At 40.6% G+C, this 26,050-nt stretch overlaps 2 protein-coding genes across 2 annotated transcripts; both read right to left on the minus strand.

Moving 5' to 3' along the window:
* Positions 1–16,759: 16,759 nt before the first annotated feature.
* HOXA1 (homeobox A1) lies at positions 16,760–18,701 on the minus strand. Its single transcript, XM_032234813.1, has 2 exons — positions 18,031–18,701; positions 16,760–17,530 (listed from the first exon to the last, which is right to left on the minus strand). Exons 1-2 carry the CDS (start codon positions 18,680–18,682, stop codon positions 17,175–17,177), a joined length of 1,008 nt encoding a protein of 335 aa, XP_032090704.1. The 5' UTR covers positions 18,683–18,701; the 3' UTR covers positions 16,760–17,174.
* A 4,081-nt stretch (positions 18,702–22,782) lies between these two features.
* HOXA2 (homeobox A2) lies at positions 22,783–25,503 on the minus strand. Its single transcript, XM_032234812.1, has 2 exons — positions 25,095–25,503; positions 22,783–24,377 (listed from the first exon to the last, which is right to left on the minus strand). Exons 1-2 carry the CDS (start codon positions 25,471–25,473, stop codon positions 23,605–23,607), a joined length of 1,152 nt encoding a protein of 383 aa, XP_032090703.1. The 5' UTR covers positions 25,474–25,503; the 3' UTR covers positions 22,783–23,604.
* Between the last annotated feature and the right edge of the window lie 547 nt (positions 25,504–26,050).

The raw sequence follows: 26,050 nt of genomic DNA on the forward strand, positions 1-26,050 counted from the left end.
GTAAATAGACAAAAATGGGTAGGACCAAGACAAAACTTTAAATTGTTTTAAGAATTTAATATAATTTAATTAGAGTATACAGTAATGTATATAATTTTGTAATATTTAATAATGTAATAGTAATAAATAATAATTTTAAATCAATGTGCAAATTCAGCCCTTGTCCTCTCATCCCCATTAGGGTTTCTGAAACAAAAGATTGCAATGACCATAGGAGCATCATGTGAAATAAACAGTCTGCCAGATTTACGTTAGGAATATATAAACTAGCAACTCCTGGAATTATTGATATGTAGGTTTTTATAGTTCCCATCAATACAACCAAAGAGCAAGGCTTATGATATTTGTAGTCCAAAGGGCATGGGATCTCCATAGTATCTGATCCAGGTCTAAAAGACAGAAAGGTAAGTCCTGCAAGGTCCTAGATTAATTAATTATAACTTTCTAACCTGTCTATTTTATCCCCGCCAGTAAAGTATAATTCTATAATCCAACTTCTTTTTTAAAAATAGGACAAAAACATTTATTTCAAATGCAAGCCTAGAATTAGGAAAACTCCAGTAAAAGTTTCTTCTTGGCTAGCCATTGTCTTTTAACTAAGAGAGTTTTATGATAATGAAGTGAAGAGAAAGCCAGAGAAAAACCTCTGTGCTACTTCAAAGAAATGTTGGAAACATTCAACAAAATGTTGGAAAAAATAACAAAAATTGAAACAAATTGTTCCAATCTTTCTTTTCTATTTTATATTTCTTCTATCAGTTGTTTCCTAATGTCTTTTCTTTTTTGTTTTGGTTCCATTGCTTAATTCAGCCTTTCCAATGCAGTTTCCTGTGTATATATGCACACATAAGATCAACCAAGAAACCTTGCAAAATGTATATGCAGAGGTGGTATTCAGCAGGTTCTGACCAGTTCTGGAGAACCAGTAATGGAAATTTTGAGTAGTTCGGAGAACCGATAAATACCACCTCTAACTGGCCCTGCCCCCATCTATTCTCTGCCTCCTGAGTCCCAGCTGATCAGAAGGAAATGGGGATTTTGCAGTAACCTTCCCCTGGAGTGGGTAGAAATTGAGATTTTACAGTATCCTTCCCTGCCATGCCCACCAAGCCACGGCTACCAAGCCAAGCCCACTAAGCCACACCCATAGTAATAAAAATTCTACTTTGTGTTCATGGTATCTCCACTTTTTGAGATAAATAAGAAAATAGCACTTACAGTGTCCACTAACCTGCTTGTTCAACATATAATCCTATTCCATTTGATAACTGCCTTTTAAACCTTTTCAATGACAGTTTTCAATAACAATCTTTTCAACCATAACACATTAGAAAGATCTTATTTAGACTACTGAAGATTCTTGAGCAAATACTGGTATCATTTTTACAACTGGACCCCAAAATTGGTCCTATATTATTAACAGCTTGATATTTTTTGAGTTTCTTTTAATCATTTCCGTGTTGGCGTAATGGGTCAGTGATGGTGAACCTTTTTCTTACGGTGGGCCAAAATTGTGCTATCGCGCCCGTATGTGTGCCCACACCAATTCAATCCTCCCGCCCACCTGCGCGTGCCCCATGCATGCACAACCCCTCCCCAGGCTCCAGAGGCTTTCCTGAAGCCTCGGGAGGGTAAAAACCACATCCCCCAGCCCTCTGTAGTGCTTTGGAAGCCGGAAACAGGTCATTTCCAAACTTCTGGTTGGGCTGTTGAGGGCATCTTTTGCCCTCCCCAGCCTCCGGAGGCTTTTCTGAAAAGCCTGAAGCAAAAATGGCCCTCCAGAAGGTCAAAAATCAGCTGGTGAGCGCGCACATGTGCATTGGAGCTGACTGCTGGAGTGCCAGCAAATATGGCTGTGCGTGCCACCTGTGGCACACATGCCAAAGGTTCACCATCATGGGTATAGGTCCATTTCAAGGTTCAGAAATAGCAACAGCAATATTGCATAATTTTAAAAAGTAGGCTCAGAGCCTAGCCCAATGTCTGAAAATCTGGACAAGGATGTTCAGTCGGAAACTGAAAACAAAATACAAGCAAGACTATAACTGCCGTTCTCTCCATTTTTTAACTGGCTTTCACACAGAGGCTGCAGAAGACTCCACCCAAACTCAGTTGGCATTAATTACTTTGTAGGAAGCAAGTTCTAGTCAGCAGGAATTCCTAACTTTTGATTAATCTTTATCCTCAAAAGTCTTATTTTCTGAAGCTTTGCACTTCTCATTATTCAGGAATAATGTTCTCATTGCCTTGAGGATTGAGGCTGTCTTCAGGAAATAAGCCTGTTTTTGAGGTTTTTACTATTTCTGACGTTTTAAAAGGAAATATTATTCTATGGCTCCATAGGCTCCTCTTTCAGCCTGCCACCCCTCCTGCAATTTTCCTCTAAAAGGATTCATCTGATAAAATCATAACACTGTACTGATACAGCATGGGTTGCACAGGTAAACCCACCAGTGGCTGGCTAGGTTAGGTGGTCTTAATAGAATGGACCTTATAGATTCATTTTAGTTTGGCCTTTTACTCCAGTGCCCTGGAGTCCCAAAGTTGACTTTTAACTTCCTCATATTACAAATAGGGCTGAACAGTGTGGCAATACTCTGTAAAGGAGGGGCACAGGAAGCCAGACGTGGGGGAGAGATACAACAGAGAAGTTGCAGAAAACTGTTGGTATGAATATCTGCTTTTGTATTTTTCCAAAATGTACTTCCCTGTTCTGAACAGGGGTTTTTACGTTTTGTATGAATACGCCTCTTTAAAACGCCCTCTGATTGACGAAGTTTGATTAAAGGTATAAAATCACTGCCCTGGGCGTAGCCAGGCAGTTCAGATTTTGGTGTGTGAACACGCTGAACTCGATGCATCCAATAAACCTGTTTCTCTCACCTTCGTGGTATCAAGTCCTGGTCTTTCGTAAGTAGATTACAAACCTCAATCTGCTGCAACAGTACCTCAACCTGTTTGCTAAAGTTTTCTCTCCTTCCCCAAAATGTATAGCATCTCTGCCCCTTGATTAATAATGGGCCTCCCTTTGAGCTATTCATTTTTCTCTCCGTTATGTTAATTCGCCAGCTTATTGTTTATACTGACATAACCTTGCCTCTGGGTTTCCTGTCCTTCAGAGGGCTGACATCAACTTCCATTCAATCCTCATCATGCTTTCCATTTCAAAAGATGACCTAAGAAAACTTGAATAGTTCTGTCATTGGCCAAAAGTTTCATGCCACCACATTAGCTTCACTCATGAGTGGAGTGCAGCACAGGTACAGCTGCATATAGAATGCTAGTCCTTGACGCATTATGTTTTCATATAAGGACAATGCATAAAGGAGTGCTGAACTATACCTGATTATTTATTATTTACTCATTCATTCAATTATTCATTCATTCATTCATTCATTCAATCCATTTCAGTAAATCAGTAAATGACTTCAGGAGCCTTACAATTCAAAAAAGGAATACATTGTGTGTGTGTCTGTATGTGTGTGTGTGTCTGTGTGTGTGTGTGTGTGTGTGTGTTTGTGTTTGTGTGGTTACAAATACTAAAAACATTTTAAAACAATAAAAACATCCAGGATAAATATACATAGCAGCAAAAATACTTGGCCAGTTAGCAATTCAGCCAGGAAACCAGGCCTTAACACACCCAGCACCCTAAGCACTGGAGCACAGCCAAGTTATTAGGGCCTTACAAAAGACTAACAAGGTTAGCGACATTCTAATCTCTGAAGGCTGGATGCTACATAGAGCAAGGGCCAATGTGGAAAAAATCTGTATTTTCATCCCTACTAGCCAACAGTCTTTAGCTGAGGAGATCTGCAGCATGCTCATTCTGCTCTATTTAGTTGGATGGATACAGACTCTTGGACTCATGATTTTACACTAATGTGTCTTTTTATTTGTTTGTTTAATTGATTGGTTTTTATTATTTATTTATTTATTTTTATCATTTATTATTTAATAAGTAACTCGAGGCAATAAACATACCTAATACTCCTTCATCCTCCTATTTTCCCTACAACAACAATCCTATTTGCTGAGAGTGACTGGCCTAAAGTCACTCAGCCAGCTTTAATACCTAAGGAGGGACTAGAACTCACAGATTCCGGGTTTCTAGCCTGGTGCCTTAACCATTAGACAGAAGCACTTATACATAGACTTCTTTATACAGATCTTTGCCTCAGATGTCAACACTAATGGGTGGATAACAGACTTGGATTCCTCAGGGAGTGACTTATCCTTGCAGTCCACTTTTACATGCCTTTGTATTTCTTTTCCTTATAGGAGAAGATCACTGTAAAAATTCTTATAGTAATATATAGTTTTGTAAAAGAAATCAGAGTAAGTGAATGGGAGGAATTGTGAGAGGGGTGACAGGAAGAAATTAAATCACAGATTAATTTCAGCAGGCATTTCTTATACTCTATTAATGCTTAGAAAATATGGCTACCTTCTCTACAAATAAATTAATCTTCACCAGTTTTGAGTAGTTGCCCCAATATGTGAATTATACGCATTTATCAGGGAGCTCCACTAAGTCAATAGTCATTTTCTTTTCTTGCATTAAACATGAATAAGATGTTAGTCTCAAATCTTGCCAGATCTAGCTAAAAAGCATTGTTGTTAGCAATGAGCTCTTCACAAGGTACAGTGTATGGTTAGATTTTTAAAAGCAATACTATTTTGTTTTCTAACACTGCATGCTTATGCCACAATTAAAAATAAGATTTCAAGATGTTGGGTATAAAATATATCTGCATAAATATAACAACAATTTTAAAAAACTTCAAAAAGTGATATGGTGTCTGTAAGCCATTTTTATTTCTAAAAAATCCCTAAAATTAATTTTAAGAATACATATTATATCAAAGTAATGGCTTCTATTATAAAACAAGTTTATGATTTCTTTTTGTAGTAATCATATATAAAGTCCATCTCATACAAAACTATTTCAGATCTAATTCTTTTCTAATGCACATATATTGAAATTTCTCAGTAATAGCTAAAATGAATGAAAAAATATATTGCATGTACATGCTATAATGCCAAATTAATTTTATATATTTCTGTCTATGATTCTATTTATCATTCTGTACATCCATCAGTCAATCAATTATAGATACATATGGCATTTCTTCCTATATAATAGTACAGTTTACAATGGAATTTGTATTGACAGTCTAGATGTGATTTGCAATTACAAAGCTAAAACAATTGAATGGCCCATGCATATATATGTTTTTATATATTAGTTTTATTTTTTATTGCTGCCATAATAAAAGTATTATTTGGGCAAATGAATAAAAAACTGGGTTCATCAACCGTTGAATAAAGTAGCAGGTCTTCAAGAAGCTTCAAGTTAACTGAATAGCATGTCAGCCAGGATACTATCCATTCTTAGAAAGTTCTTTACATTTTGAAAGGTTATTTTAAGATCAATCCCACGTATTGAGAAGCACATCTGAAAATCAAGTTTAAACATTATTTTTGCTATTGTATGTTATATATGTTCAGGGAGCCATTAATTAAATAAGCAGCAGCAGCAGCAATAAAGAGATGGACTCCCTTAGTTTCATGACACTTGTTCTGGAGTTCATCTTTCTAATTTCTTTGTAGGAGCCTGTCAACTCTCATTCCACTATCACTATGTCCAGATCATGACCTCCTCCAGTAAAATATATATCCAGAGTTTGTGCCCTGGAGATCAAGCCCAGTAATCTGTTAATATACCGAGAAAATGTTTCTTTTTTATACTGAAATCCCCAAAGACGCAAAATTATAGTCTCCTTGGAGACAAATCAAGATGTTGTGCCTTGGAATGGCAATGATATAAAATGGCACTCTCATGTCTAGCTGTATTAACAGTACATTAGCTGGCTTTCCCTAAGGTTACTCATACATTTACACAAAAAGACTTTCTAGTCACAGAAAATTATAGCTAGTTACATAGTGACACTTCCCAAAGTAGACAACACTTACTAAATTCTTGTTACTTTAGTATGGGAAGGAAAAGTTGTCATTCCAGGCTTTTGAAGTGCGTGTGAATCTGTTATTGGTCACATTTGGCAGAAGTCTGGAGGAGGAGGAGGAGGAGGAGGAGGAGGAGGGGGAGGGGGAGGGGGAGGGTGAGAGGGAGTGTAGAGGAGGAATGTGCAGTGACACTGTGGACAGAAGTTCTGTGGACCAATTTTAAAAAATAAATGTTAATTAAATTTACTTAGGTCTAAGAGGATTATTTTCTAGTTCAGATACCAAAAAAAACCCAAACCCCTATTGTATACATGCATTCAACATGTATGTGAAAAGGAATATGTTTTCTTTTCTCCTATAATAATTTTATTTTAAAAATTTCCTGCTCTTATAAAGAAACCCTGCAAAATTAATGTCTGCTTATGCAGATTCTAAATGTTTTGCAGTATAAAGTTTAATGAAAGGCCAGCTTTTGATGTTTTGGAATTTGAGGTGAAATTCATGAACCTGGAATTTATGTGTTGGACATTTTTCCATACTCATAATACTCAGTTGCTCTGAAATACTTAACAATAGCAATAATACCCAACCATTCAGAGGTGAGTTGCTCCTGGTTCAGCCTAGTTCGGCTGAACTGGTAGTGGCAGCGGCAGGAGGCTCCATCCACCCAATCGGATGCTTCTGTGCATGCGCAGAAGAGTTGCATGCGCGCACAAGTACAAGAGAACCGGTAGTAAACCGGTTAGCAACCCACCACTGCAACCATTACCATTGTTAACCTAGTCCTACATCCATTGTTGGCAAGATGGGTTTGCATTTTTCTGCATTTTTTCAAGTATTCTCAGTTTCATGGAAAAGAAAGGAGTTCTTTTTCTTTCCTTCAAAAGACAAGAAACTTCTAACTGCACATTTTACAGATACCATATTGTCCAGGAGGTACATGAAAATACTCTGTTCCTTATCATACAATCATCTCACATCTCTATGCTTCAACTGAAAGTCAAGAGAAAGTGTAACTAGGAAATTCTTCCCGTGAGCTTATTTAGATCAGACAACATCATAACCTGAAGACAATAGTAACAACACCTTCCACCATTCCACAAGAATAAGCCATACACATACACTGTGTTTCCTATTGGAAGAGTCTCACATGTTTTATCTCCTTATCAAGGAGCATTAGAATTTATTAGAAATGAACAAACCATTGGAAATAAATTCTAATGTTTCTTGATAAGGAGATAAAACATGAAATTTCTCCACAAAGAACAATAGTAATTGTGAATTTATGTGAGAATTCACAGCATTTTACGTTCATGCTATAGGTATATATCACTGAAGCTAAAGAAAATCAAAACAATCTGTGGTTGCATAATTTTGAGACATTATTTCATCTCATATTCAATGGGTAGGAATTTGTCTGCTAGGAAATATTTTGTGAAGGAATTATTTTTACTCCCTTATTTCTGCCATATTTATAAATGCCATCTAAGGACTATTATTAATATTTAGATTTTTTGTTATACTCCAGAATATTGTTTCAATTAATGTCTGGTATTTTTTTTACCCCAGAAGTATATCTATATGTAAAGGTTCAAATTTGTCAAATTTGTCTTCTTAACAAAAGAAACAATATTTTAACATGAACTATTAATTCCTGTCATATAGTATATGACAATGAGTGATCTTGGGCAGTCACTCTCTCTCTCTCAGCCCAACCCACCTGAAAGGCATGTTGTGAGGAAAATAGGAGGAGGTAAAAGTATTGGGTATATTTGCTGCTTTGAGTTATTTATTTTTAAAATAATAATAATGGTGGGATAAAAATAAATAAATAAATTGAATATCACTGTGTTCAAATTCATGATCAGCTTCTCTGTGCACCATTTCAGTATTGGCAGATAGCAATATCAATATCTACTGATAGCGGACTGAGAAATGGTCATGTTCCAAAAGTATTATAGATAGCTTTGCTGAATTGCTCCACCTGGCTTTTCTTAATTCATGCCCTGCCAGAGCTGGAGGAAGACTAAAAATGAAGGAAGATGAACTGTGTGAAGAGAGATGCATCTTTGTTTGGTTGTAGTTTGATAGGAAATGATGAAAAACATCTGGGGTTATGAAAATGTCCAGTCCAAGTCTCTGTTTACTGAACTCTCTACAAATACCAGCATCTGTCGCCAAGGAATCACAGAAGGGGCTTCTATCCTATCACAAGATCTTGATTGCATGTCCAAGAGCTTCTCCCTACGGTGTTCAATTGGCTAAAGTATTGGTGAAAGATAGCAAGAAAAGTGACTCCATTTTAAGCAAAAAATATATTAATAGGATAAAAAAGTATGACAGATTGAGTAAGATGCTTTTTAAGAAGCTGCCAAGATTTTGGATAAACAGGATTTTGAAGGGAAGAAGAAAAGGAATGAAATGGATGCATGAAATATATATGAGGCATTTCACAACTACAATTTAGTCAATATAACTTATATTCCTACATTAGATTCAATGCTAGTGCACAATAGTATAGCACTAGTTCATGCTATACAAATTGTGTCTGGAGCATAGGGGAAACTATTATCTTTTTTAAAAGTTAAAAAAAGTTGGTTATTTCACATTTCTTGAGATTCAGCAAAAGTACTTCAATCTATTCTTTTGAAAAGGGAAGTTACAAGTTCATCCTGGACAGTGCAGAGACAGTTATACTTCAGACTGGAATCACTTGTCCTTTTTAACAATAAACCAGGAACATAGTAATAGTATATCACTGCACTTTTAAACACAAACTGTATAAAACTAAATATACCACACAATAATAAAAATGTCTATTTCTTCCCTATGTGCCCACTTATTGCTACATCTCTCTTTAGCTTATCTTTCAATGAGTTTTATTTTAAAATAAAATTTGAGGAACCTCTGGAGTTCCTCAACCCATATGGTTGGACTACAGTTTCAAAACATTGTCAAGGAAAGGTGAATTGTAGTCCAAGAACATCTCAGTCCATTCTTGTCTCTCTGACATATAGGTCTGCAATGTCCTTCTGAACTCACAGCTACTACCAGAAAGCCAGATGGAAATTATATCCAGCAAGGGGGGGGGGGGTTGCCCACTCCAGCTGAGGCATAGATGTGGCCCTTTTTGGAGCAGGAGTACCTTGGCTACAGTGACTCCCTCCTTTATGATCAAATAGACTACAGGAATAAATCCTCCATGGACTTGATTTTGAAGAGTACTTGGAAATTACATAGGGTCCCAAATGCAGCAGTTTCCCTACTGAATGGCTTTATCACTAGCATCATATTACCCCTCTTTTACTGGGTTTGTATTAGCTATCAAGAATTGGGGGGAGGGGTGCAATTCCAAATATTGATATGGTTCTGCACCTGGGAATTTTCAAGATTGCCTTCGGCAGCTGGATTCGATCCATCCAAGAAATCCTGGAAGAAGCTGCTCTCACAGTACCCCATGCCCATGAAGTGAAGGGTGCTGAGCCCAGGAAGCATTACTTTTTTTTATCTCATAGTAATTACATGATGGAAAAGTTTTCCTCTAGAGTTTTACTGGCTTCTTCTCTGATGGCTTCCAGAAATGTAAAGGTCAAACTCTCCCTGAAGGGCTCATGAGAATGAACTGTTTGTCATATTCATTCAGACATTATTTGTTTTGGTGTATTTTTTTTTATTCTGTGACTTCTTCTGAATTTTAGTATTTGTTGTAAGGTACCCTGTGTATAGGGGATTCAGAGGGTCTTTACCATCACCCTTATCACTAATAACAGTCCATTTGGCCACTGAAATTTCATACCCAAATAGTTTCATCCCATCTCTTTTTAATTAATAGGAGAATGATGTTATTCCTCCTTCTCTACATTTGCAATGTAGACCTATGTAACCTGGAGATTTTGAGAAAAAGTAGATGTGGTGAAGAAGGGGTTTTAAAAAAGGTTCTCTGGAGACTGGCTTGCAAATGGGATCTATTGACTCTTGTCAAACTATTGAAATGGAGGGGAGCAATATGCTGAAATCACTTTTTCAATTATTTGTCTCTTACTTTTTACAGAAGTAATGATGGGGTTATCCCGAGGGCATACCTCTGCATCTAGGATTGGAAACCTGGATTATGGTTTTTCCTTGTTCTTAATCTGATAAATGAGAATAGCACGAAGGTTTTGCTCATAAGGTTTTTGTCAAAACCAATGATTTAAAAGTTTTTGAATAAGAGCTATTAGAGAGGGGGGAGTGGAAGGAGCAGAGGGAGGGAGGGAGGAAAGTAAAGGTAGGAAGAGAATTCAAGGAAATGAGGCTGTCTGCCTGCCAATCGCAGCTATTAAATTCAAGGGCATTTTGCATTGATTTCTATCAGGCATTGATCGTCCAATTGAAGTACTAGCACAAACATAACATAGAGTCTCTTGGTTTGGGGATTGTATAATGAGATTAGTTTGGAAGATTAACTTGAAAAGAGCTATTTGGGGAGGAAGTTCTTCAATATATTTCTTGGTACCTCTTTTTAAACTAAGGCTTTATCAAAGCAATGTTGTTTTTGCAAAAATTATAAAGTAATATATCAATAGGTGTCGGGCGCTGTTCTTGTCTTATCAATAAAGACAAAGAACACACTATTCATGGATGCTGGAGGTTGATATTTCCAATTTCAATAGAATATAACTAGCCCCATGGAAAGCAAAGATATTAACTTCAAGACTGTTGGAATGTCAGATGATACACAGGTACCTGTTTTGGGGCTAAGCAGATTACCGTCTACTAACCACAAAAAAACGGATTTTACTCGCGCTGAAAGCTTGTACAACTGGATTAAACAGTCAGACAACGTGCTAGGTGAAGAATGAAGATGTTAGCCTGTTATTTTTGAAACATTTCTTTATTAATTTAAGAAATAAACGAGTACACTTAATTTACAAATCTACAATAGACAACTTGGAAAAAATAATAGCTCAGTATTTTCTGTTGTCATCTTCTTTTTCGGGTTGGTATTTACCAATCAATACAACTGGTTTATTTCTCATTCACAAAACAGATACAGCCAAAGCAATATTTTAAGCCATTTTCTCTCCTTTTCCGTTTCATTCTCAAGAAGAATCCATTATTTAAGCTTCTAAGATTTTATATATACCAATCCCCATATATTTTTTCCTGCAGCAATATCATTTAAAAAGAAAAAATAGCACGCCATTTTATTTTGACTAATTAGTATTCTTGAAAATTCTCAGTTCTGGATTATAAAGAGGGCAGGAAAAAACTCGCTTTATTGGAAATCAAGAAGGAAGCAAAGAGCTTAGAAACGTTGCCTAAAATTAGATACGCCCGTGGATAAAGAAGAGGGGGAGAATTCTGTAAAGTAGCCACATTTTTACGGCTATAATGTTATAGTTTGGGATCTAATAAGTATTGCTGAGATAACACACCAGTTTGGAGCAGAATTTGGTCTTCCGGATTATTTCCGAGTCCAACTCTTGACATAATAGACTTGTCTTGTTTTTCTTTCCAGCCATATGAAATTGATTCTGTTGAGCCCCAAAGGCTAGCTAGTTGCAAGAAGAAAGGTGAGAAACCGTTTTCGTTCCGTGACAGTAAAGTGTTGGATAGTCGGGCGGTCAGCCTGGGTTAAAGACTTTAGGCATGCACTCTTTAGAGGCGTCGCACCAATCAAGCGTTTAGACACTATTTTGGGTCTCCTCCCGTTCCATTTTTCTCATCCCGCTTTCCCCCCCGCTTTCTCTAACACGCACGAACACACCCCATGCAATTTTCTTTTTTTCTACGGGAGCCCCTTGCAATATTTTCCAGCGGAAGGAGCACGATGGGTTCTACTACTTTTTTTTTAATTGTCATTGCCTTGCCAAAATGTCCGTGTCGTTCAGGCAGTTTTTTCCATCATGGAAACAAGCCCCAAGGTAGTCAGATTGGGTTAAATTAATTCCGGGCGTTAAAGATTTGGGCAAAGGGAAGCTAAAGGCAGAGCTCTATAACCGACAGAACTGATAGCGGCTCTGCTCCCAACTCCCTCGCCTCGCCTCGCTTTCCCTCGGCCGCTCCCGAGCAAACGGAACAGCTGGGCGGAATTAAAAAGCCAAAGATGGGCCTCGCAAGCAACTTGGAAGCCCTGATTCCAGTAGGCAAACCAACCTTCATCGGCGGAGCCAAAGCTTTTCCACCGAAGTCCTGCATTTGAGATCAGGAAAAAGAGGACCTGGGAGAAATTCGGGTGCAAATCAGCCCTAGACTTCAAAAATTGAGATTTGAACTAAGGAAAACAGCTGCGAAGTATTAAACCACTGGAATGCTGGGCGGACTGGAGGAAGACAAGGGGAAAATTACAGAGCTGTTGTTGATTTAATTGTAGGACATACCCAGGCGTGCTTACCACTGTTTAGTCATGTATATATTCTGTTCTTTTAAAAATACATCCAGATTCTCTGCTTATGCTATTGTTGCTTGTATTTTATTTTTATTCTTAAGGATCTATTATTTTATAGATGAATATTTATGTAAACAAAGTCACACACACCCCAAATATATTTGGTTAGTAACATAAATTGAAAACAACCTGTTTGAGACGTCTTAGATCTGCCTCTGATTTTTAAACTTAGAAACCAGGGAATGCTCCTCTCAAATAAGCATGTAAAGAAACATATTTATCTGTCTGTCTCTTACCTGTTTATCTTGTAGATAGGTGTTTGTTCTCTGGAGACTTTAAGTATTACTAGACCATTAGAATAAAGATAACAATTAAATAATGTCAGAAAATGCAAAACACCAAGCTAAAATCTGATCATTTCTAGAAACTAATAATATGCTATAATAAAAGTTAGTCCCCCTCAAACGTGATCTGCCACTAGAAAGAGGCTAATAAATTCCCATTAAGAATGCATTTATGCAGTGATTAGCTGACTTCTGACCTCTGAAGAGTTGTTGCAATTAGCCACAACGTGCAGCACCTTCAAATGTTCGGTTTTTGTGGAATCCCACAGTCCCGTCCTCTAAGCTTCAGAACTCAAATTTGCTGGTGCGTGCATACACATACACACATTGTCCTGAACCCAGTCAAGCCAATGCACTTTAAGCACTAAAACATGAAAAACAAACTATTTCATATTCACAAGGTTGCCGATCATGGTAGAAATGTTAAATTAAAAATAAAACTGCTTTAAGGCAACATCCTACTAACATCAACAGGACTTTTTCTTCCCAGGAAAATAGTTTGCATTACATTGTTTATCTTTTTAAAAGATTCTGATGTAAAGAAATGGTGCATCTTTCTCTTTCCCTCATTTTGAAAACTGCCATGTATTTTCACTAACACTGAGCCAAAATAAGAATACTGTGGAAAAAGACAAAAGAGAAGAGCAAGAAAGATGCTAGTTGAAGGTTTTTTTTGGTGGTATTAAAATAAAGGTACAGTGAAACTATTATATTAATGAAGGAAGAAAAAAAACTGTGGAGGCACACGTCTGTATCTTTTCTATGTATAAATAATTGTTGCCTTTAGCAGTGAGTGAGATAAACTGCTGGGATTCATTCTAAAATGACCCATCACTGAATTCATTTCTGCTTGAACTTTCGGTGAACCTGAGATTAAACAGGGTGATCAGCTAAGCAGTTTGTTGTTTGCTGCTTTTTCAACAACCCTTTTCAGACTGAGTAAATATTGATTGCTTTCAATCTGATTGCCTAGAGAAAAACATCTTTGTGCAGCATCTAAAACCCAATTTTTAGGATGAAAATTAAAAATAGGCTTCAGGTTTTCCTTTTAAGTAGCCACATTACCCAAAAGAAAGCCAAACCTAATTCATCCCGGTTGGATGAGCAAAGACATTTTTTTAAAAGAACTACTTTTAATTTATTTACTGGAATACCATGGAAAGGTGAATGTGGATCTATCCCAAATTCTATCATCAATGAAGAAGAGAAGTGTAAATCAATTCATGAGTATTGATTAATTAATGGTTGAGACTAATCCATCAATTAACTATATTACATGAATTCAGTTGTGTGGATTTGTGTAAGCAGCAATAGACACTGAAAGGACCACAGACAAAAATTACACAAGTTTGGTTTTAGGCAAAATACACTTCCTACTTAGTCTGAGAGAGAGGGGGGAGGGGAGAGATGTCAGATATTCAAGTTGATTGATGGACTTTTTGATCAATAATCTCTAGAACAAACTTTGAAGATATCTGTGCCATTTCTTGGTGAAGATATTTTTTCTTCTTCTATGGTTAATTGGCTTACATTATAAGTTATATATTTCAGATTTATTACTTATTTTCTGGAAAATTATACTCAGAGATTACTCAGAAAAAAATGCCTTCAGGTGTACCTGGAAATGAATTATTTTAGTTTTCAAAGAAGACTTTATATGAAGTGGCATTTGTTCCAATAAGTATTCTGGCTATTAACATCCTTTTACCAACCCCTCCTCCCCACCCTCACAGGACACCTCTGGAGCTGCTGAAAGCAGTTTTAAACCAGCTGACACCAAGCCCTTGATCTTCTCTTCCTCTCCTCTAGCTACCTCCAGAAAAGGCTGGAAAGAATCAGATGATCCCTGAATTTTGCTACCCTCAGCCTTGAAAGGTTTCATTCACCCTCTCCATTGGCATGTAGATGCCACTTGAAAGCTTTTGGCAAATGCCATTTGTTTAGCTTTGAGGCCTTATCCTAATCAACAAAAGGGGAAAGTATAAGACAAGCAAGGAGGCCAAGAGGAGCTGAGGGGGAGGGGAGAGATAGAAGAGCCGAAAGGTGAAAGGAGCTCGTCTCTTGCCTGCTTTGAAGTTGCCCAAAGTGGTAGAAGGCCTTGAGAAAAGGGGCTCAGCAAACCCAGGTTTTCCTCTGGCCTGGCAATAGGCCTGAAGTGGCTGCATATCAAGGCTTGCTTATGCTGATATTGTGGGAGAAAGACAACCATTGGTGCTTGGCCCAGCCGAAATCTTATCTTTGGACTTCCAACCTCTCCTGCTTTATCTCTGGGGCAGGACTCCTAAAAGCCTTTTTAAGAAGCTGCAAGGCTCTTCCAATTAAATTCTAGCAACAGAACTTTTTCAAACCAAAAACGGCTACTGTAAAATGAAAATGATGTTTTGCACTCTTTCCATTTATCATTACCCCACACTTTTTAAAGCTACCACTGACAGAAATCACAAAGAAAGGAAGGAAGTTCCTCCAGTGAATCAGCTGTACAGGTTTTTAATAAAAGGCCTGTTTTTTTTCCCCCCAGAGAGCACTTGACATCTTCCCCAAATAGTTTTTTCCCCAATGATTGGGGGGGGGATTTGGCAGGGGTTACAGGACCCCCCTGAGATGTCACTCCCCAGGAAGAGTTGCTCTGCAAGAGGAGCAGCTCTTCAGCCGGCTGTTTTTTGCCTGTTCCCAGTTTGTCCTGTAAAGTTTGTGCCTGGAAGATTGTTCTGGTAATTTAAAAGAAAGGAGGGGAAAGCTTTGCTTCTTGGGGTCCTCTGAGACAAGGAAATATAAATCTCTTCACTAGTGGCTTGGGATGCCAGGCAAGACCAGCTGAAGACAGCTTTGGCTTTTGAAGAGGACTTAGTTTACACATAGGTCAATATACAGTTTGGGGTGAAAAGGTTAGCACTTGACCCAGGAAGCTCCCACCAGAGTGTTTCCAAAAAAACTGAGATTTGGTTCATTGCCCTCCTTTTTCCTAGTAAAAGACCAGCCAGTTCTCTCTAGGGTATCCACTGATAGGGCTGGGTTTAATCTTGGGGCCCTGGAAGCCTAAAATGGCAAGAATTTGGCTTGCACCAAACATGGGAGAGAATTGATTGGTTAGGCTTCTCTTCCTAAGAAAGAACCAAAGCAAATAAGAGCCTGCTATAGGAGTATACTGTGTTTATTACAGAGATTTCTAGGACCCGTAAAATCCTGCTCTGGATTCCATTCTCTTCCTTCCCCCCCAAACAGAATCTCAGAACCTTGAATGATTGTACAGAAAATATTAGAAGCACTCAATCACAAAAGACAACTGATAAAACTCAGTGTTAACATAGTACATCAAAACTTTGTGCATCATGCAAAGTTCCGTACACAAATCACATGAACTATACATTCGTTTGGGCCAATTACCACATTCAGAAGTTCAGCTGAAAAATCTAAGGAAGGATAAATGGGAAATCGGGAGCAGGCCTGGTCTCTCCATTTTCTGCATAAGTTTTGGGTCAAGAATAATTCCATAGAGATTTTGGGAAAGAAAATAGTGGGCAGACCTTAATAAGCAAGGTTCCTTTTTAAAAAATCTAGTGCAATTTCAACATTCTTACCTAACTATTTTGAAGGAAGAATACTAGTCTATGATTGTTTTTTTTTTTTTTGAGGTATCTGATTGAGTTGAACACATCTTTGATCATGACAACTTTTTGCTATAAAATCGAATCAAGTTTTGAGAACGCAACCACCTTGTTTTAAATTTATAATCAATCTAAACATTTCTAGAAAATCTGTAAAAAGATAAATCTCTTGAACAAAATATTTACAACCAACAACTCATACACACACGAAAAAAAAAACCCAAGTACATTAAATTAAAGCATGAACTTTTTAGAAGTCATGTAAACGCTTTCAATAGTGCATCTCTTTTTGGAACTGCGAACCTCTTTGTCTCTGCCATGGAGGAGAACCTACATAAATGTTCTTTGGCAATTTCATTCTAGTCTATCAACATTTATCATTGTGGTAATCATTTTTTGATTTTTCTCACAAGTAGTCTAGAGATGAGAGACACCTAAATAAATTCTTGTACTGAGGAGAAAAAAGCCTGATGTTGAATTAAGGAAACCCTCAGTCTCGAAATAAGACTGTGATCCTGAACTATTGGGGCCTATTCCAGCCAAAATTAGCTTTTAGTTAAATCTCAGTGATATTATGCCACAAAGTCCCTTTCTATTATTTCTCTATCCCCTAACTCAGTAGTCCTGGATTATGCCCACTAATTTGGAAGAAGTTCGGGGAGGGGGGAACCAGTGAGCTTTGCTTCCAACAAGTTTCAGTATGGGATGTCAATTGTTTGAAGGGCGCAGTAAGAAAAGATGTGATCTGGAACCCAACATGACAAGAGAAGGATGGGATGGAGGAGGGTTCCCCGCTTCAGTCTTTATAAAAGTAGGGTTGGGACATTATCAACTACTCTAGGGCTGAACATAGGGGGCCAGGGAGTGAAGAATGAATAACTGTGGAGCTCAATTTGAGGTAGTCAGTGTATCTGAGGTAGAAGAAGTAGGAGAGGGGGTACATGGGGATGAGCTGGACTTTTCAGAAGAGTCCTCTGCCTTCTCTTCACTTCCGGTTGGAGTGGCTGGAGAGATGGGCAGCAAGCCCTCTTTCTCCCTCTTCTTCTGCTTCATCCTGCGGTTCTGGAACCAGATCTTGACCTGGGTTTCATTGAGTTGCAAAGAGGCTGCTATCTCTACTCTGCGTGCTCTTGTAAGATATTTGTTGAAGTGGAATTCTTTCTCCAGTTCCGTCAACTGCTTGGTGGTGAAATTGGTGCGAACTGTGTTGGCTTGACCCACATAACCATACTCTCCAGCTTTTCCTGAAGAAAAAAAAAAGCAACAGTAGCCATAAGTCACACAGGCACATCTTGCTGCATAGAAGCATGGATTCAAAGGCCTTAAATGAAAGGTGGCATTTATCAAGGCACGACTCCAGTAGTGGCTAGGGGTAACGGAAGATGCTTTCTGGGCCAATTCTATGCATGTTTACTCCAAAGCAAGGTCTATTTGAATCAGTAGGAAATAACTTCATCATGCTTGGCTTCTGCATATCATCCTGCAAACCTTGCCTGAGCCATTTAGATAGGCCAGGCAAACCAGGTTGATTCTGATTCAAAAACAATACGGGGCACATTCCTTTAGCAGATTGCTCACATTTAATAATTTAACATGGTGCAATGGCAGAGTGTAATGTCCACCTGTTGCCTTTTGGACCCAAGTACCCCTTTCCTTCTGATACCTAGGACAGCCAGGCCAGTCTGCAAAACAGCAGCTATTCAAAGTCAAGAGTGCCTTAACCACCCAGAAAATGAGGACTAACCTGTTTTAGGAGGGTTTCTCTTCACTTTCATCCAGTCGAAAGTCTGGGCTGGTGGAGAAACTTCCGAAGAAGGAGACGTGCAGCTTTCTGGATGGGCAGAGTGGAGAGGAGACAAGGGGTGGCTGAAATTAGTGAGGGTTAAATTCTGCTGCTCCTCTCCGAAAGAGGGATGAATGTACTGAGTAGAACTGGTTGTGCCCCCACCATAACTCTGGGGATGCTGGACCATGGAGGAAGAGAGATTTCCCGAGTAGAGAGTAGGAGCGCATGGGGAGTAGCCCCCGCTGATTTCCGTCTCTTGACTGAGTGGATAATGGCCATAGCCTCCCGCAGTGAAGTTTTGCGCGCCATAGCCGGACCCGCAATTGGGGTGCGAGAAGGACATCCCCAAATTGGGGTGATGTTGGTAGGTGGTACCAGCCTGGTGGTGGTGGGGATGGGGGCTTATCTGAACTCCCCTGCCCACCAGAAAGCGATCGTCCCCGTTGCAGCTGTTGGTGCCGACAGCGCACGACTGAAAAGTGGTTGTAATCCCATGGTCGGGGTGGTGGTGGTGGTGGTGGCGGTGATAGGCACGGGAGGCGCAAGTGGTGGGCTCGCCGTTGAGGATGGGCGGATAATCGAGGAAGGAATTCATCCTTGCCGTGTCCATCTATCACCGATTGACCGGCTCTTCGAAGTCCTGGGTAACCGTGCCAACTTTCTCACTTCCTCCATGGGGGCCAGAAGAAAAATGATATGAATGTACAGTGAGGCGGTGACCACGTGAGGGCGGCAGCCAATGATTGCTGCGGCTGCCAAAGTTGCCCTGTTCCTTCCTGGTGATGGATCACCCTGGCTGTGGCATTTAAATTCTGAGCGCCCCTTCATCAAGGTGACGCGCAGACACCGCCGCCGCCGCCGCCGCCTCCCTCCCTCCCATACTCTTCTCAGCCAGCGTTTTGGGTTTGGAGAGCTGGGCCGTCGAGCCAGTATGCGCCCAAGCGCTCAACCTGGAGCAGCCGCCGCGGGAACAACAGCAGTAAGAACAGAAAGCACTGAGCGGCCGCCGGAGGGGGCTGCTCCAGCGTGGATTGAAGGATACAGAGACTGCAGGTAGGTAAAGGCGCTCGCCATCAAATCGGTTGCCGCTACTCTGGCACCTTCTCCTAGGTGTAGAACACTCGGGCTGGGGAAGCCTAAAGGCCCGGCTTTACAGGGAGAAGGCGGTTATCTGGACGAGGGGGAACCGGGATCCGTTCCTCTTCGCTCGGGACGGTCCGAACCTGAGGCGAGCCAGCAAGAGTTAATGGCGCTTAGTCCAACCTCCCGCGGCTATTTGCATGGAAATAAGGCGCAACGCCATTGTTGTTGCCGCGGACGCGAGCTTTGAATACCCAAGAAGGGCGGCAACTGTGGGGAAGTAGGTGACTGAATTAAAAAGTCAAGGCTCTGGGCTTAGGCTGCGGGCTTCTGCTGATGTTTGACGGCGTTTGGTGCGGAAAGGAAGCGCTTACAAAGGCTGCCATTGGCAGCGATCTTCAGTTCAGCCCAGCTCAGCAGCTGAAGAGGCAGAGCGCCTGTGCAAACACTCGGCCTCCCTCCCACCCATCTCTTTCCCAGTTTTCGACTGCCTCTCTCTGCCAATCAAGCGCAGTCTCGCCTGCCTCTTCCTTCCCTCCTTTCCCCTCCCCATTGGCTGCACACTCGGTTTGAAAACACGAGACAGAGTAGGATGTTCTGTGAAATACCAACACTGAATGACCATGTCCAGTTATTAAAAGGAAAGGGACCAAGGGAAAGGGCTGAGAGGCGACAACGGGGGTCTGAGATTCATTTTCACTTAAGCTGTACATCTTTCGTTGTGGCAGAAAACGAGGAAAGCAAAAAGTCCATGCTCAAAATGATCGCCCTCTACTTCTGTTTCCCATCCAACCGCACAAGTTTCTTCTTGGAAAGGTGCCACTAAACTCACCGATATTTTTTCTGAGTTTAGAACTGGGCCGAAGAGCTTAGCTATTTACTAAGTGGTTTGATGGGACTTTTCTCTTCTTTTCTTTCTTTCTTTCTTTTTTGAATAAGGAAGTTCACACAGAGATTTTATATTATATAGAAAGGGACAAATTTAAGTGATAAAACAAGCATGAAAAAGGCCCGGGAACTTTTGCTTGAAAGAGACCGCCTGAAAGTATTAATGTTTGTGTATATCTCTTTTCTAACTTCTGATAGTCTTATGAACAACTTACATTTATTAGCAACTCATCATTGTGCCAATTCTAAACAGTTAATGAGTTGGTATTACTTTACTCACATACCAGATTCCGTTCTAGTCATTATCTAATTAGATTGCTATTTTCTTTCCTAAAAAGCTACATCCTTTCCTAAAAAGGTAGGTTAGTCTTCTGGTAACTTAATATTCCTATTTTGATAATTATGAAAGTTAGGACCCAGGAGATGTTGATCAAAATGTGAAGCTTATGCTAAAATCTAGCTATAAATCATATAAAGACACAATGTTTTTAGAAGAAGGTTTCTGGCATTTTTGTAAAACAAGTAAATTCTGATATGCAGCCAGTTTTTTTTTTAATCTCCCCTTTGATTGGAAGCTTATTGTCTACACTCATTTCTCTTTCTTTTACGAACAGAAGAATAAAGAAATATCATTTTAGAGTTTAGCAAACCATTTACATAATTCACATTCACGGATCAATTATCAAAAATTGCAAGTACATTCAGTGGATAATAATAGAGTTATTAACCAGATCAGTGAAGTTGGCATACAGTGTTGTTTACACTGTACGGTAATTGAAAAAAAGAAAATAGATATACAGAGATTTTATGTTTCCTGCTTAGAAAAACACAACCTTTGCTAATCAACTTTGAAAATAAAAACAATCTGTTTACTGTTTTCTGTTAGACCAAATGACTGTTGGGACAGTTTTATTCTTGGCCCGATTTCTATCTACCCATCTGTTCTCTTCAGACATTCTCTCCCTCCCTCCTTCCCTCTCCCCCCACTCCCTCCCTCCTTTCCTTTCCTCTGCTTGCTGCTGCTCCCTTCAATCCTCTCCCCTCTATTTCTCCGCCATTGTTCCAATGAACTTTCCCCCTTTGTCAGGCTGTCTTTGCCCGAAAGCTTTGCATTATGAGGCCAACACTACCGCCCCCCCCCCCCACTTGCTTGCCAGAATGCAGAAGGGAGTGAATTTAGAGAAAAGAAGCAGCTTGTCCCTTGCTGGGTTTCCAATTTGACTCTCGAACACGGGAGTTCCCTCCAAAACTTTCACTTCTGGGGACTTTTCCCAAGGCCCGATCCTTCTCCCCCGTCCCCATAGTCCCCTTTGTGGCGAGGCTGTTCTCGGTATTCCGAACGGAGCAAAGCCGTTTGTTGCGTTTATCGGATAGCTAAGGCACTCAAGAATTTCGCCGAAAACCTTTACATTCCGGAATCACTGTTAGGATTTCTTTCCTCCCCTCTGTCCCCCTTTTTGTGTGTGTGAGAACTATATGTCTCGGCATAGTTCTGGTCCCAAGGGAAAATCTGCTTAGGCTCTGGAGGCAATTGATTTGTGTCGAAAGCTTCTTTGTCAGTAGCATTGGAGGCTCCCCAAACTAACAGACCTGCTGGTTTGCCTATAAAGTAAAACGTCTATAAACTAAAACGAAAACACGATTTTTCAAAGAAAATGTTCTGCCCCGAAAGAGCAATCTTCGATCTTCGTGCTAGCTAGGCGAAGGAGGGAGGAGGGAGAAAGGGAAAGAAAGGGGATTCCCTGCCGCACCTGAAGCTTAGCCAAGCAGTTGTTTTAACAGAGCAATAAAAAATGAATTATGACTAGCCGCTTCCAAGCTTAATGGTTTTAGACAGGGATCCCCTACTCCAGCAAATACGTAAGAGGATTTTTATTTGTGCATGTGTTCCTGCAATTGATCTCTTTGATGACATTCTCATTCACAAAAAGCCTTTGATTTATGAGTTTAGGAAGAATTGCATCCAGTCCTTCCAGCTATTACCCACGCGGTTTTGCGCCACCCCACATAGATGGGTTGCAAAACAGGGAAACAATCTGCCACCAAAATAAATGCAGCCGGAGCAGAAGGACTAGCAAATGCGAGCCTGTAAAGCCTGAATCATTCTCCCCCCTCTCTCCATATGCCTGTGTACCTACATAAACACCCATACGCATTCTTACCAAGAAAAGGGGAGGAAAAAAAGGGGATAGTTATTCATACATGCACACACACCAAGAAAAACAAACCCCATCTGCTAACACAGGCTGCTATCTTGTAGGGCACAAAAGAACGCACATCAACCTGTATGAATGAATTAAATTAATCTGCACTAGAAGATGGACACACACACACACACACACAACCACCACCACCACTTTCAATTAAAAGCACTTTTAGATCGGCCACTTCAATTTTTATGTGCTTTGGAAGAATAGAATAGCTGAAAGATCTTAAATGTACACTTGTTAACCTGAAGTTCATTCAGACTGAGCTTTGGTGAGAATGTCTTTTTCCCCACCTTCAGCGTGAGCTTTTGTCCTTTGAACCCAAATTTGAATCCATAATTTATATGCCTTGCAACAGTTTAATAACTAGCTTTTATCAAATGGCTTTTCTGATTTCCTCTCTCTTTTAGATTTCTTTTCTTGGGACCTTTGGAACATTGGGACTGAAATCCACCAGAAGTGTACCTTTTCTTGATTTCTCCACACCAACATTTCTTTCCAAGACATGGTTCGCAAAAAGAATAAACACAGTGACTTAATATAAATATACATTTTTATCTGTCTGCATAACTGCAGCAATCCGCCTAAGGAGCCCTTGCTTTTTTCCTTTTGCAGAATATTTTTCTTTCATATATATATGCGTGCAAGAGACAAACTCACAGTGTTTTTAATAGTTTTTAATAGCACTAAAGCAGTATTTTTGTGTATTTTAATTCTAATATATGGTATGTATTAAACGGAGGAAATGCTTACTTTCTTTTTTAATAAGGATCAAAGATATTCTAAGTTATGGGAAGAATTGTAACAATGCCATTTTGGGGGATGGGGGAGAAAAGGAGGTAAAAGATTTCAGCAGCTTTCTTCCAATAAATGTTTTTTTTTCAAGAAAAAAAGAAGAGAGGTCTGTAACCAAATTTCTTGGCTTTATTTCAGACCAAAGGAGGGGAGGGGGCAACTCCTTGTGCTATACATGAAGAGAGAGAGAAAGAGAGAGATAAAAAGGTGCTTGTAGTAAACAAGAATTTATTCTACCAAAAATACTTATGACAACGCACCCTAATGTAATACAAAAATAAAAAGAAAGTGAAGATACACATTTGATATGATCACTTTCTTTTACAGGCCATATATATTGCTTTAATAGTATGCTTTACCTAGTCACCTAGTATGTGACTAGGTAAAACTAAAATGCCATAGGGAAACGGCAAAGTAGTTCTCCAACATCAGGGTAATCGAAAATACTAGCAGACAAAGAGAAAGAAATCAAAGGGAGGGGAGGGAAAATAAAAATTAAGGAGGGGGGGCAAAAAGAAAAAAAAGAAGGTATAACCCTTGGCGCATGAAGGTCTGTGCTTTCTCAGTAATTCAGGTGCTGCAAGTCAATTGTGGTGAGCGTATCTGAGAAAAAATCAAAGCTGTCGGCTGAAATATCTACAGGACTGTCGAGGGATCCTGGCAAACTGGGGGAGACAGCAGCGTCAGAAAGCTGTAGGCAGGAATCTGCAGAGAAAACGCTGAAGTCCTGCAAAGAAGGGACTTCCAGGGCCTCCGGACTGCCATTGTTCAGGGCAGCTGCACAGTTCTGGCCCATTGTTGAGAGGCAGTTGGGAACAGTGGGTGATTGGTGCTGAAAATGTTTGAGATTTTTCTCATTGCTGGTTAAAGGCGAAACTGGAAAAGTTTGGGACCCTCCATTGTGGAGGCTTGGAGGCGCCTGCGGCTGAGCCAGGGCGTTCTGTTGAAAAGGGTAGCTTTCCCTGTCCAAAAGAGAGCCAGAGACATTGTTGAGGGCTTGCTCAAAAAGAGATTTCTCCTCTTCCTCCTCATCTTCCTCCTCTTCCTCCTCCTCTTCGACTTTTTCGGGATCCTCCAAGCCTTTACATTTCCCTTCGCTGTTCTGATTCTCCTTGCATTGGGTCTGCCTCTTGTGCTTCATCCGCCTATTTTGAAACCAGACTTTGACTTGCCTCTCGGTCAGATCTAGGAGAGCGGCGATCTCCACCCTCCTTGGTCTACAGAGGTACTTGTTGAAATGAAATTCCTTCTCCAGCTCCAAAAGCTGTGTGTTGGTGTACGCAGTTCTTAGTCTCCTGGAGCCCCCATTACCATTTTCTGAGATCTCCAGAGATTCTGTTGACGAAGAAAACAACCACTGTTAGAAAGGACGTATGTCATAGAGAGGGTGAAAGGTGGAAAATTTGCCCCAGCTGGTCCTTTTGAGGACACTCGAGTCTGGAAAGAACCGAGTGGTGCTGCTGGTGGTGGGAAATCTCTGCCTCTCGCTCTCCTCTCCAGAGCGTAAAAATATCTCAACTGCAACAAAATGGCCGCCCCGCGAATGCAGTAAAGCCATTGTGTTGCCCCCTTGTGCGCCCGCTCTCCGGGACCCCTTTTCCCCTAAGCGCGAAGAACTGCTTCATCTCCATCTCCCAAACCTTTCCCTAGCCGAGCAAACTTTGATATTAGTCATACCACAAATTATAATTAATGCATCAGCTGCTTAGCTGAGCAAGAGTAATCTATCACTCTTCATTACTGTCAAGGATCCCAACTCTAGGACAGCGAGACAAGAGGAGGTCACCTCCAACTCAAATAAATCATCCCACGCTAAACAAGTTAGGGGGAAAGAAACTTTGCTTGGGGTGGGGCGAAGGAGGGTTATTGGTGTTTCTGATGCTTTTGCCTGTGGATCCCACCGCCGGCTTCCTTCCTCAGGGTTCAGCGCCTGAGTTAGGAAGGCAACGCTCCAACAGAGAAGGCGAAGGCAGTGGGGAGGGTGGGGGAGAACAAACAAATCGAGGGGAAGCCTTGGGAAGCGGAATGGTGCAGCAAAGTCTTTCAACTGACCTTTGTGGCTCAGGCAAGCTGGTCCAGGGGCGGAGGCCGAAGCAGGCGGCGGCAGGGCGGTTTTCTTGGACGCCTTTTTCTCTTTCATCCAGGGGTACTCCGGAGGCTGGAGGGCGCCGGCTGGCACTGGGCTGCCGCTGTTGCCATTGGGGCTGTGCTTGGGGCGGCTGCCGCTGCTGTGGCGAGGGTGGCTGCCCGGTTTCAGGCTGGGGATGGTCTGCTCAAAAGGAGGAGGAATCAGTGTCGAGTGTGAAAGCGCCGAGTTCTTGATTGATGAACTTTGAAATGTATCACCGACAGGGGGAAAAGATGTCAGGCACTCAGCGAGCGATGGCTGACTATTGATAAAGCCAATCTCTCGCTCAAATTCGAAATTCATGGCCTTCAACTCGCAGCCCCCTTGGAGAAAAAGTTCCCTCTTATTTAGCGCTTCTGGGAGGGGGAGGGGGGAGCAAGGCCCAGGAAGGGGAGGGGGGGAACCGAGAAAGAAAGAGAGAGAGAAAAAGGGGGAGACAGAAAGAAGGGAGAAAAAAATCATAGAAGATCGCTCGTGGGGTGTTTTTTTTCTAATTCACTGATTACAGCCGTATGGGGACCGTGCTACTATTAAACTATTGAATTCATGGAGACAAGGTTGAAATTGGACCGAATTGGCTGTCACATGATTGCCTCTGCCCAATGACAATTTGGGCTTTAATCAAAAGAAGCCACTGTCTGTTTGATTGATCCAAAAAAGTCGAGAAGGAACGCCTCATTGGGGCCGGAGAGGCATTATTTACACTTTTTTTTTAGGAGGAGGCTTATCTCCGCTGCTCGTTCGCTCCCCTTTTGCCTCCTAATCTGAAATAATATCTGGGGTGAGTGGCTGTGCTTGTGTGAGAGTGTTTGTGTGCCTGCGTCTCTTGCGGTCGCCGCTTGGCCGTTCGTTCCTACCGCCGCCGCTGATCCTCTAGCCT

Source organism: Thamnophis elegans, chromosome Z (genome assembly GCF_009769535.1).
Source record: "Thamnophis elegans isolate rThaEle1 chromosome Z, rThaEle1.pri, whole genome shotgun sequence".
NCBI lineage: Eukaryota > Metazoa > Chordata > Lepidosauria > Squamata > Colubridae > Thamnophis > Thamnophis elegans.